The 13,874-nt window shown below is 38.7% G+C and overlaps 1 protein-coding gene across 1 annotated transcript in view; it reads right to left on the bottom strand.

Moving 5' to 3' along the window:
• Positions 1-13,874, bottom strand: part of CCDC30 (coiled-coil domain containing 30) — an 80,764-nt gene that overhangs the window by 28,470 nt on the left and 38,420 nt on the right. Inside the window, exon 9 of the mRNA XM_081085791.1 lies at positions 5,487-5,669. Within this exon, the coding sequence (XP_080941917.1) occupies positions 5,487-5,669 (183 nt within the window). The remainder of the gene's footprint in view (positions 1-5,486; positions 5,670-13,874) is intronic.

The raw sequence follows: 13,874 nt of genomic DNA, 5'->3' as shown, positions 1-13,874 counted from the left end.
GGGATTTTCCTAAGAGTGTCGATACATGCATGGTCTAGATATTTTTCCATCCTCTTTTCTATCACTCCAGGCTGGCTTTCATTCCCGCTACTCTGGGGAGCTGCTTTTGCTAAGGGCACTATTGCCAAAGTAGAGCCAATGGACAGGTGACCTCTCAGTGGCGTCCACTCCCTCCCTCTCAGAAAGTTCCCCTCCTCTCTTGGAGCCCATGATACCAAACTCCCATGATTTCCATTTACCGCTCTTCTGTTCCTTATTGGTCTCTTTTGTTGACTGTTCTAATGCCACCCAACTTCTAAATGCTATTGGATCAAACTGGGCCTTGAGAGTGGATCACTCTCTCTTGGTTCATCCTCATGATTTAAAATAAAACACCACCTCTATGCCAAGTAACTGCCTAAGTGAAATTCCTTGATCTGCCCACATTTCCAAGATGGTTTTTCTCTCAGTCTTCCTGACTATAGTCAATGATGTCACCATCTACCCCATGCAGGCCAATAACCTGAGAGTTATCCTCGAGTCTTCCTTTTCCATTATGAGCCAATTCAGCGCAAGCTGTCACTCTGCCTCCACAACAGATCTTGCATCAGTCCATCTGAGTCGTTTGTGTCACGACTCTAGTCTAGATCATCATCTCTAGCCCTGACCATAGCAAGAGCCTCAACCCGGTCCTGCCATTTCCATGTTTACTCCCTTCTAATCTGTTCTCTGCACAGCAGCCAAAGTGTTCTTTTCAAAACATAAATTGAACGACTTGACACCCCTCCTTAAATATTTCAGTGGCTTCCCATCACTCCAGGAACAAACGCCAGCAGTTTGCCTGGCCTTGTGTGATCCAGCCCTTGCCAACTTCTTAAAAACCATCCTGTCATTCCCCCTTCTTCCACTGACCTCCTGTCCTGCTGGTTTCTATTTAGAGTCTCCAACACACCAGACTCCACTCTTCTCTCTGCGAGAAATGTATTCCCTTCCCCCTCTCCTCATGGTCCGGTTGGTTCCTGTCTATTTCCCAGGTCTTAGCTTAAAAGGCACTCTGTAAGAGAAAACCTCCATGATCATTTAATCTGAAGAGGTCTCCTTACTTACTTACTCACTTATTATACCACATTTATTTCCTTCAGAGAATTTATCACCATTTATAATTAAACATGTATTTATCTACTCTTTCACATCCTTCCTCCTCACTCTAAATTCCCATGTGTTTTATTCATTTCTTAGTATCCAACGCCTATCAACGTGCCTAAAGTAGGTGATTAATTAATATTTACTGAACAAATAAATGAATGAATGACATTCTAAGGAATATTAGAACCTGGTAAATGGACATAGTAGGTAGGACTCACAGACAAAAATGCTGAGCCAGAACTTACTTCACTTTATGTAAAACAGAATTTCCTGGGCTCAAAGCTTTTCAACTAATTAATAGGGATTATAACTGTAATTTCCTCCACTTGTAACTTCTGCATATTAACCATTCAGATTTTATCAAATGAATTAAAAGTTAATAATGTTTAACCTCTCTAAGTATGTTTCTTCATCTGTAATATGGAGATAACTACTTAACTCATAGGACAGTTGGAAAGCTACACTTAATAAAATAAAGCAATGAAAGCATCAAGAATAGAAATAGCCACATATGTAATACCTAATACAAGTTAGCTGTTGTTCTTCAAGAATCACTTACAAGGAGACGTATGTTAATACTTTAAACAATAAAGAATTTAAATATTTTAAAAAAAGAATCACTTACAGAATATCTACTGTATTTGAAGTACAGAACTGAGGCAGATACTACTATAACTACTGTATGTTGGTTAGGCTTTCATATCAATGAAGTAGTTGAGATTTGTACTTTACTCCATTTTAAATGAAAAAACTAAGTCTCAAATATAGTTGGCAAATGATAGAAACATGGTCTGAATACAGATTTCTGATTCTAGCCCAGTATTTAATACTAAACTGCCTCACAATTGTGAAATGCCTGTATTTTTAATAAAATATTTTTATTGATTTCAGAGAGGAAGGGAGAGGGAACGAGAGAGAAACCTCAATGATGAGAGAGAATCATCAATTGGCTGCTTCCTGTACTCCCTACACTGAGGATCAAGTCCACAACCTGGGCATATGCCCCAACCGGAAATCAAACTGTGACCTCCTGGTTCCTAGGTCAACGCTTAACCACTGAGTCCCATCAGCCAGGTGAAATGCCTGTATTTTTTATTTATCAACAAAGCTAGTTCTTGAAAAGTCTAATAAAATGGATAAACTAGTGAAACTGATTAAAAGAAAAGCAACAAAGGGTAACTAGTATCATGAAATTAAAAAGGACCATTGCTATATTTAAAATTTTTATGAATAAGTTTATATAAAAAATTTTCAATTTAAATGAAAAAGAAAATATTTTAGAAAAATAAGATGTGCCAAAGTTAATACAAGAAGCATTCAGGGGCTGCTGGCACACGGGCAATGTGCTATTTCTTTTCCTGGGTGGTGGTTACATGGATAATCACTTTACAACAATTTATTAAACTATTTATGTTTTATGTACTTTCTGAGTGCTATATTTCACAATAAAATGGTTTAAAAGCAATTAACAAGTATAGTAGATCCTCGGGTTACATCAGAGATCCGTTTCTAGGGTGACATAATGCGATTTTCGCTGTAAGTCGGAACTCCCCTACATAAGTACCTACGTCACTCACATGGAGCACATACACAGCAGTAATGAAGTGAAACAGTAAAAAAAAAATTTTAAAGAAAGATAACAATTCCTGACCTTTACTTGTGGTAAATAAATAATAAAAAACATAAAGCACATATGCACATATGTCAAAATGAGGGAACTTTTTAAAATATAAGTACAGTAAATGGGAGATGGCGACGTAACCACGAAACGACGTACGTCGAGTCCGACGTAACCCGAGGACTGCCTGTACTGTATTATGCTTTTTATTTTATTTTATTTATTTTATTTTATTTTTTTATATTTTATTGATTTTTTACAGAGAGGAAAGGAGAGAGATAGAGAGTTAGAAACATCGATGAGAGAGAAACATCGATCAGCTGCCTCCTGCACACCTCCCACTGGAGACGTGCCTGCAACCAAGGTACATGCCCCTGACCGGAATCGAACCCGGGACCCTTCAGTCCGCAGGCCGACGCTCTATCCACTGAGCCAAACCGGTCGGCGTATTATGCTTTTTTTTTTTTTTAAATTTTTATTTATTTATTTATTTTTTTTTAAAAAAATATTCTTTGATTTTCCAAAGAGGGGAAGGGAGAGAGAGAGAGAGTCAGAAACATCTATGAGAGAGAAACATCGATTGGCTGCCTCCTGCACATCTCCTACTGGGGAAGTGCCCGCAACCCAGGTACATGCCCTAGACCGGAATCGAACCTGGGACCTTTCAGTCCGACGCTCTATTCACTGAGCCAAACCGGTTTCGGCTATGCTTTTTAAATTAGTCTCATACATATGCTTAACTTAGCCAGACACAGAGTTTGAACATCTCTGAGTGGATTTTAAAAAGTGAGCTCTACATTTGCAAAGCTGAGGTTTCAAAATGACCTCAAGATGAAGAGAGGAATAACTCGATAGAGGAAAGAGAGAACTAAATGTGGATTTACATCTGATTCCATAATTTGTTAGCTTTTCAATCTTGAACAGTTTTCCCATCCACAAAATGCTGGCCTTTCAGGGTTGTGGGAAGTTTATAAGGGACAAAGTGAACAAACTATCAATAAAAGGTAACTGGGCTATTGTGTACTTTGCATAGGTACCTGGCCTAGGGCACCAGGACAAAGACTGATATCTCATTACTGAAAAGGCCAATATTTTACCCCACCATGAAGGAGATTTGAAACAGGACAAAAAATATCTTCTCCTTTCACCAAACTATCATTTACCTACACCTGAAAAACTTGTTCATTAATTCAAAAAATATTTATAGGATGCCAAACATATGTAAAGCATCATGATCTGTGTTTTCCTGATCATTGCAGATGTAGTAGTGCTTGAATATGTTTAAAGTTGCACAATTAAAATAGTATAAGAAATGTGGTTGAAGGGAAAGTTAAAAGGCTGTCTTACAAGGAAATGTGATGAAGAATTTAATTTAAAACTATAAAGGCTTGAGGGAATATGACCAATATTCAAAAGATCATGAGGTTTATTCAAATAACCCTGAAATACCAGAACTCCTAGAAGAGCTTCCCTTGAAGTTTAGAATAAATGACTATTCGTTTTCCTCTACATCTGCCCTACTAGACTGTGAGCTCCTAAAAAGTATGAATCTTTCTTAATCTATCTTTATGTCACTTTTTAAAAAATTGATTTCAGAGAGGAAGGGAGAGGGAGAGAGATAGAGAAACATCAATAATGAGAGAGAATCATTGACCAGTTGCATTCTGCACACCCCACACTGGTGATCAAGCCCACAACCTGGGCATATGCCCTGACAGGGAATCTAACCATGATCTCCTGGTTCATAGGTTGACACTCAACCACTGAGCCACGCCAGCCGGGCTTTTATCCTACAACACCAGGGGCGGGCAAATTTTTCCTATAAAGGGCTGCCAGATAGTAAATACTGTAATCTTATCAGAACTACTAAAATCTGCTATTGTAGTACAGAAGAATCCATTGATAACATGTAAACAAACAGATATGGTTGTTTTGTAAATAAATTTTTATCTACAAAAACAGAAGGCAGATAGGATTTGACCCAACGGCCAAAGTTTGCTGACCCCTGCACCAGGGGATAAGGACTGTGTCTGTTTGCCTATCATTAAACCCTCATATCAACAAGATCCTACCCAGTGCATGACTGATGCTCAACAGATATTTACTGAAAACAAAAATCTTAGCTAGGAGCTCACAGAAACTAGATACTTATATATTTACAGAATTGAAGCACAATAAAAAGGAAGTATGACTATTTTACATGGTGGTTCAAATTGAACATTTATGCGGTTTATACAATTTAGATGAATATGTGGATGGCAGTTTAATATTTTCAAACAAGCATGTTTGGGGGATGGTCTCTAACTTTAGATGCTCTTGTGTCTGGAAGAACAGCTCTGCCCTCCTATGAATTATACCTTGGTGCAGCTGATATTTGAGTCAACCAATATCTTATTTATTAGAGATAAATAAGCCTAGACATAGAACTAGAGCAGAACAACCAGGGTTTGGGCTCAGGTCACTGAAATTTAATAACTGCTACAATTTTAGGGGATAATTTCAAAAGATTGTGTTACTTTAAAACTTTTCATATTTACAGGTTGACAACATACATACACCTTCAGCAGCAGAGAAACAACTGAGCTGTGTACCTACTTGGTAGGGAAAAGTTAAAAACGTTAACCTGTCCACCACCTATGGACACTATCATGAATTATAAAGTTGAGAAATTCTGATTCATTTTTTCCCAGGGCCAATGGAATAATTGAGACCCGTCACTAAAGGATGTGCCCACTAGAGTTACCTTAATGCTTTCTTCCTGAAGTAAGCTATTATGTTGCTTTAGGTCCAAGTTCCTTCCCCGCTCATATCGGAGCTCTTTTTCAGCTGAGCTGCAGAGAATCTGGAGCCGGTGCAAATTCTGGCGAAGTTGTTGTACTTCTTCTTGCTGCTGCTGGTATTTCAGTTTTTCTTTAGATGATAGATTCTAAAACAAACATTTGAAAAGAGAAACATGGACAATTTGAAAGAATATTGGTGAGACATGGGTTCTAGCTGTCATAACCAGAATTGTCAGAATGTGGTTATTCACATGTTAGTTGGTACATGTTTATATACTTTAACTCCCATTATATTAGAGTAAAATATCAAAGAAATTATGTGAACAAAAGCAGTTAAACATAGATACACAAGTCCAGGGAGCGCAGAGAGTCCCAAACTAGATAAACTCAAAGAGACCCACACCAAGACACATCCTAACTAAAATGCCAAAGGTTAAAGACCAAGAGATAATCTTAAAGGCAGCAAGAGAAAAAGTTACCTAAAAAGGAGCTCCCATAAGACTGTCAGCTCATTCCTCAAGATAAATATTTCAGGCCAGAAGTGATTGGCACCAAATATTGAAAGTGATGAAAAGCAAGGACCTACAATCAAGGCTACTTTACACAGCAAGGCTATCATTTAAAATTGAAGGAGAAATAAAGAGCCTCACAGACAAGAAAAAGTTAAAGGAATTCATTATCACCAAATCAGTTTATAAGAAATATTAAAGGGTCTTCTTTAAGAAGAAGATATTTTAAAAAAGAGGTACATAGTTAGAAAGAATAAAATGGCAATAAATATGTACCTATTAATAATCACTTCAAATGTAAATGGATTAAATGCTTTAATCAAAAGACATATATCATTTGAATGGATAAAGAAAACAAGATCCATATATAGATGCTGTCTACAAAAGATCCACTTCAGAATGAAAGATTTACACAGACTAAAAGTAAAAGGATGAAAAGATATTTCATGCAAATGGAAATGAAAATACTTTTATCAGACAAAATTGACTTTAAAACAAAGGCTCTATTAAGAGACAAAGGACACTACATAATGATAAGGGGAGCAATCCCCTTGTAAACATTTATGAACTCAACATAGGAGTACCTAAACATATAAAGCAAATCTTGATGGACTTAAAAAGGACAGATTGACAGAATCCTAGCTAATAGACAAACATGGTAATTGACGGTACCTTAGCTATGCCTCCTATTGGCTAATCAGCATGATATGAAATTAACCACCAACAAAGATGGCGGCTAATTTGCATACTGCAGGCAGGGCGGGACAGTGTGAGCCGCCAGCGCCGCTGCCATCCAGGGAAGGCCCGGCCCCACCCTGCTGCCCGGGGACCCTATCGGTGGGTCCCCGGGCAGCAAGGCAGCCCCGCCCCAGAAGCCCCAGGAGCCGGCCCTGCCTTGCCGCCCAGGACCGGATCATCGGGGGCGGCAAGGCAGGCCGGGACCAGAAGCCCCAGAAGCCAAGACAGATTATGAGAGTGAATCAAAAACAAAACCCACTTTAAATATAAAGACACATATAGATTAAAAGTAAATGAATTAAGCTGCAGCCTGTTTTGCTCAGTGGATAGAGCATTAGCCCGTGGACTGAAGGGTCCCAGGTTCGATTCCCGTCAAGGGCATGTACCTCAGTTGCTGGCTTGATCCCCAGTCCCTATCAAAGCATGTGCAGGAGGCAACCAATCGATGTGTCTCTCCCTTTCCCTTCACTCTCTCTAAAATTCAATGGAAAAATATCCTTGGGTGAAGATTAACAAAAACAAAGTAAATGGATTAAGTAACATTAAAGAGATTATACGAAAAATATATTCCAAATTTTGTTAGCTGTATAATGGTTATGTTTAAATTATTAACACCTAAGAAATTGGGTGAAGGGTACATATAATATGCTGTAGTATTTTATAGTTTTTTTTACATGTATGAGATTATTTCAAATAAAAATATTAAAAAATTAAAAATTAATAAAATATTAATTGAAATGTATCTGCATTACATGAAAAATCTCCTAATTGCTTCTAGCATAATTTATTAAATTGTGCTAAAATTTACAAGGGTTCAATTAAAAAATATCTTAATTCTAAATGATATAATAGAAAATATATAATAGTGCAGTTATAAGCACTTATCTGAAAATAAAAATTTAAAGAAGTGAATTTAAAGAAGGGATTAGCCAAAGAAAATATATGCACAACCCATGGACACAGACAACAGTATGGTGATGGCCAGAGAGAAGTGGGGGACAAGAGCTGGGTAGAGGGGGCAAAAGCGGGGAAATAGGGACATCCTATATAATAATAATAAAAGGCTAATATGCACATTGACTGAACGGCAGAATGACCAGTTGCTATGATGCGCACTGGCCACAAGGGGGCAGATGCTCAATGCAGGAGCTGCCCCCTGGTGGTCAGTGCACTTCCATATGGGGAGTGCCACTCAGCCAGAAGCTGGCTCATGGCTGGCCAGCGCAGTGGTGGTGGCAGGAGCCTCTCCTACCTCCGTGGCAGCACTAAGAATGTCCAACTAATGGTTTAGACCCAATCCCTTGGGGACCTAAGCCTTTAGTCGGACATCGCCTGAGGGCTCCCTGGCTGCCAGAAGGATGTCTGCCTGCAAGCTTAGGCCTGATCCCCCAGGGAGTGGGCCTAAGTCGACAGGTGGACATCCCCCAAGGGGTCCTGGACTGTGAATGGGCTCAGGCTGGGCTGAGGTACCACCTTCCCCCGCGAGTGCACAAATTTTTGTGCACTGGGCCTCTAGTACCATTATAGTAGGGGATTTTAATATCCATTGACATCAATGGATAGATCTTCTACACAGAAATCAACAGAAAAATGGCAGCCTTAAATGACACTCTAGATCAGATGGATTAATTGATATTTTCAGAGCATTTCACCTCAAAGCAGCAGAATATACATTCTTTTCAAGTGCACATGGAACATTTTCTAGGATAGACAACATGTTAGGACACAAATCAAGTCTCAATAAATTTAAAAAGACTGAAATCATATCAAGGATCTTCTCTGACCAAATGATATGAAACTGTAAATCAATTACAAGAAAAAAAATTAAAAATACAGTCATGGAGGCTAAATAATATGTTACTAAACAATGAATGGATTAACAAGGAGATCAAGGAGATAAAGGAAGAAATCAGATACAAATGAAAATGGGAACACAACCCCAAATCTATGGGACACAGTGAAAGCAGAGGGAAATTCATAGCATTACAGGCCTGCCTTAAGAAACAAGAAAAATCTCAAATAAATAACCTAATCTCACACCTAAAGGAATTAGACAAAGAACAACAAACAAAGCCCAAAGTGAATAGAAGAAAGGAAATAATAAAGATCAGAGTGTAGCCTGGCTGGCATGGCTCAGTGGTTGAGCATCAAACTATAAACTAAGAGGTCATGGTTCGATTCCCAGTAAGGGCACATGCCTGGGTTGAGGCTCGATCCCCAGTGTGAGGACTGCAGGAGGCAGCCAATCAATGATTCTCTGTCATCATTGATATTTCCATCTCTTTCTCCCTCTCCCTTCCTCTTTGAAATAAATAAAAATATATTTAAAAAAGATCAGAGTGTAAATAAACAAAACAGCAACTAAAAAACAAAAACAAACGTTCAATGAAACCAAGAGATGGTTCTTTGAAAAGATAAACAAGACTGATAAATCTTTAACCAGATTCATTAAGAAAAAAACAGAGAGAACCTAGAGAGTACTATGCTAAGTGAAATAAGTCGGTCAGAGAAAGACACATATGATTTCACTTACATGTGGAATCTAAAGAACAACACAAACCAACAAAACAGAAACAGCTTATAGAACAGAGAACAGACTGATGGTTGCCAGGGGGGAGAGGGGCAGGGTGAAAAAGGTAAAGGACTGCAAAGTACAGATCGGTACTTAGACAAGTCATGGGAATGTAAAGTACAGCATAGGAAATATAGTCAATAATATTGTAATAACCATGTGTGGTGACAGATGGGCACTAGAAATACCAAGGGGAACACTTTGTACAGTAGATGATTGTCTAATCACTATGCTGTACACCTGGACTTAATACAAAATAATATTGAATGTAAACTGTAATAAAAAAATGTTTAAAGGTCAAGTTCTAGGGTAGACAGACCCAGATTTCACCACAAATTATCATTCTTGGCAAACTATTTAACCTCTGTAAAGCCTCAGTTTCCTCACCTATAAAGTAGAAACAATAATATTCCTGCCTCATTGTACTGCTGAATATATACTGCTGAATTAGTAGAGTGCTTAGAACATTGTAAATATTCAATAATGTTATTAAAAACCCATGAGGCTAGGTTTTAAGCTAGGTTTTGTTTTCTTTATCCATTCAGATATCATATGTCTTAATTTTATTTTTAATAAAATTGAGATATTCATGGTGGTTTGAATGTGTTTCAAGAATATAGGGAAAGAAATACCTAGAATTTAGCTATTACAACATCAATGTTGAACAGCAGAAATTAAGCCCCTAAAGGCCATCAGCAGCCACAAATACTTATGAACAACAAAGCTCACATATTCAAGAGGCTCTCACAGTTCTTTCTTCTATATATTTACCACGTAAAAGCATTCTTTAAAGTTTGGTGTCTGGTTTCAGCCTACAGTTGCTTAAAAGTGCACATGATTAAGATGACACAACGCATATGGATAGGCGCTAGATACTAGACACTCTAATCTGACAACAGATTAGAAACTGAAGGGTCCCAGGTTCAATTCCGATCAAGGACATGTACCTCGTACCTCGACTGCAGGCTCAATCCCTGACCCAGGTTTGGGCACATGCAGAAGGCAGTAAAAGGATGTGTCTCTCTCACATTGATATTTTCCTCTCTCTGTCTCTCCCCCTCCCTTCCACTCTAAATGAATGAATAAATAAATGAATGAGTGGGAAAATATCCTCAGGTAAGGATTAACAAAAAACATAAAACAAAAACAAAAAACCATTTGTACACACACAAGAACAACCTATACTCATCAGTAGGTCAAAGAACTCTATACATAGAAAAAGATTCTGAAATACTACTGCACAGTTCACTGCAGAAAAAAAAAATCAGTCTAAAATGTATTTCCTTCCTGTGTGTGTGTGTGTGTGTGTGTGTGTGTGTGTGTGTGTGTGTGTGTCACAGTGCTTTGGGAAATGTAAAGTTCAAAATAAAAATATGTTATTTCTTTCCCATGAGACCCACATCTATTTTGTTTATTGGATCTCAAAATTGTTGTCAGAAAGGTGTGTGCAGGGAAATCTTAACTTGTACAAGAATTAACCTGTAGCCCTAGCCGGTTTGGCTCAGTGATAGAGCATCGGACTGCAAATTAAGGATCCCGGGTTCGATTCTGGCCAAGGGCATGTACCTTGGGTGTAGGCTCCTCCCCGACCAGCCCAGGCCCTGCTAGGGGCACGTGCAGGAGGCAACCAATCGATGCGTTTCTCTCACATATTTCTCTTTGTCTCTCCCTCTCTCTTCTTCTATCTCTAAAAATCAATGGAAAAATATCCTCGGGCGAGAAAATAAATAAATAAATAAATAAATAAATAAATAAATAAATAGGGGGGGGGAAAATAATTAACCTGTAAAATTGAGGTGTAAGAACTGAAGTGTGGCCAACAGTCATTTCCTTCATTTTTCCTGGAGGCAGATCTCTGGTAAAGAGCAAAAGCCATATTTAAAACAATTCTATAATCATGGTCTTTTTTCTCCAAAGAAAAAGTATTTTATACATCTAAACTAGATGCCAGGAATAGAAAATGTGGCCCAAATCCTGCCATTCCCTATCTTACCTGCCAGGACAGATAGCAATAATTAGTTTTGTTTTTTTTTCCCCCCTGTTGAGCCTCACTGGAGCCTATGAACCCTTTATAATAAGATGCATCAAATGAGGGACTTAGTTCAGATTTTAGCTGCTATCTTATTACCCCTCAGGCTGTGGTTATGATATAGTTCAACAAATATACATATATTTTTTAATCCACAGCTGATCAGAGGAAATGGCACCTGCCTTGGCATTACCCCATATCTCTGAGACTGAGGGGGGCTCTAATGTATATGGCTCACCTCTTCCTTAAGCCTCACAGCTTCCTCAGGCTTCCAGGTCAACTGCTGTTCTTCCCTTTTCATATCTTGGTTCTGTTGTAAGTCCTCCTCTTTCTGCCTCTTTCTTGGAAAAGTGCCCTCTACTGACTCCTCTGGAGTTTCTTTCAGCTTACTTTCTCCTAGTCCAGAACTTGGTTAAATATAACAATAAAAAACTATCAAAATGCTCATTCTGCTGGAAGAATATAGAGGGGGAAAAAATCTACCAGTCAAGAAAGTATTGCAAGAAAGATTTTCAACTTGAATTCTATAGATCAGTTATCTTATAATTAAACCTTAAAAACACACGAGTCTTATTTTCTTACTCACATTCAGGAAGATGAGACAGCATAGACTTTTGTCTACACCCAAACAACCAGTTTAAGTGAGTTTTTCACTTTTTCAACTTTTAGTATGGCACTGGCCAGACGGAGCTTGTGAAAAAATTTTATAAACCCTCAATAAGCTATTCAGTATAAATTTAAAATTACAGTAATACATATAGAAAACTTTTCTGTGAAATTAAACTTTTCATACATACTTAACTTTAATTACACAAACATGTCTCTATAAGTAAAAACAGGTAACTTAACTAATCTGTCAATTTTTTAACATACACATTTGGAAAAATTACTTTATTACATAATGGACATTCGGCTTTAACAGACACCTGCTCGCCTGAATCAGTTCATTATATGGAGGTTTTACTGTACACTATTCTAGGGCTCAAAACTATATTTTTCTCCCCTTCCCCCCAAGCAAACCCAAATGCTGTGATTAGCTTCTTGGCTCTTTGCTCTTGTGACCACTCGCACACCTGTTCATCACCATCCCTCCAATATGTTCTTCACCCTTCTGCAACTAGGTAGGTTTCATGATGGTGAACCTTGACTCAGAGCTCACTCTAAATTTAAAAACCAGTTTTTAAGAGAACATGAAATTCAGGGGCCCCAAACTGGCAAAGCAATCTCCTCTCTTAGAACATTTATTAAGATATAAATGTGGCTACACCTACACAATATTTTCGCAGTTCATTGATGCTATATCCTTTAGTACGGCATATAAGTAAAAACTGACAACTATTGTTTCTTTTCGATGATCTGGTTTTAGGCTTTTGCCCATGCAAAATTTTATTGCATCTATTAGTTTGTATGCAAAAATAGAGTAGTGCATTTACCCGACCCTCAAAAGTTTCTGTGAAAGATACTTCTGGTGAAAAAGTAGAAATACTAGAGTTAGAAGACAAGATTAACAAAAAGCAAAAGAACAAAAGAAAGACCAGAAAGAAAAAGGTTTTCAAAATAAAACAATGGTCAGATATAATGTTAAATAAAACAGAAAAAACACAAATCTCTCTGCAGAGTCTTAATTATATAAAAAATACATATATATTTGTGTACAGAAAAAGAAGACAAGAAAGAAAATTTAAGATGTTAATATCTCGAGTTCGAGTCAGGAGAACCAAGATGGCGGCATAGGTTAACGCCGGAGTTTGCTGCTTTGAACAACTACTTCAAAAGTGAAACCAAAAAACGGAAGGGACATCACCCAGAACCACAGGAACGCTGGCTGAGTGGAAGTCCTACAACTAGGAGGAAAGAGAAACGCATACGGACACTCAGAGGAGGCGCAGTGCTGAAGTCAAATTCTGAGGTGCGGAGTGCGCGGAGCAGGCTGGCGGTGGAGGGCGCGGTTGGCGTTTTCAATCAGGAGGGAGTCGCAGACTCTGAGCTCCAGATACAGGCGAGTCTTTAGGGATCCAGACTCAAATGGGAGAAGCGGGACTGTCTGGCTTCGGTCAGAGCGAGTGCAGCTTTCTCTCCGAGGATTGCAGCCATTGCTGGGACTCAGAGAGGCAGAGCCCCTGGGGACAGGACTGAGAGCGGCCATAACTGCTCTCTCCGGCCCACCCTATTGATCCTGTGTGACCCGCCCCGCCCAAGCCCTGCAAAGAGGCATTTGCCGGATAGCCTCAGGCAAAGGCTAGATTAGCACCTCCCTAAAGGACAGAAGTTCTCTCACTGCAGAAACAGCTGATTCTCATAGCCACTTGGCCTGGAGGTCAAACCCTCCCTGGTATTAGCTACAAGACTGCACACAAAGACCACTAGGGGGTGCACCAAGGAAGCATAACAAAATGCGGAGACAAAGAAACAGGACAAAATTGTCAATGGAGGATATAGAGTTCAGAACCACACTTTTAAGGTCTCTCAAGAACTGTTTAGAAGCCGCCGATAAACTTAATGA

This window comes from Myotis nattereri (assembly GCF_964212035.1).
Source record: "Myotis nattereri genome assembly, chromosome: 3".
NCBI classification, from domain to species: Eukaryota; Metazoa; Chordata; class Mammalia; order Chiroptera; family Vespertilionidae; genus Myotis; species Myotis nattereri.
The sequence above is the reverse complement of the archived record's forward strand: the minus strand, read 5'-3'. Positions and strand labels throughout refer to the sequence as shown.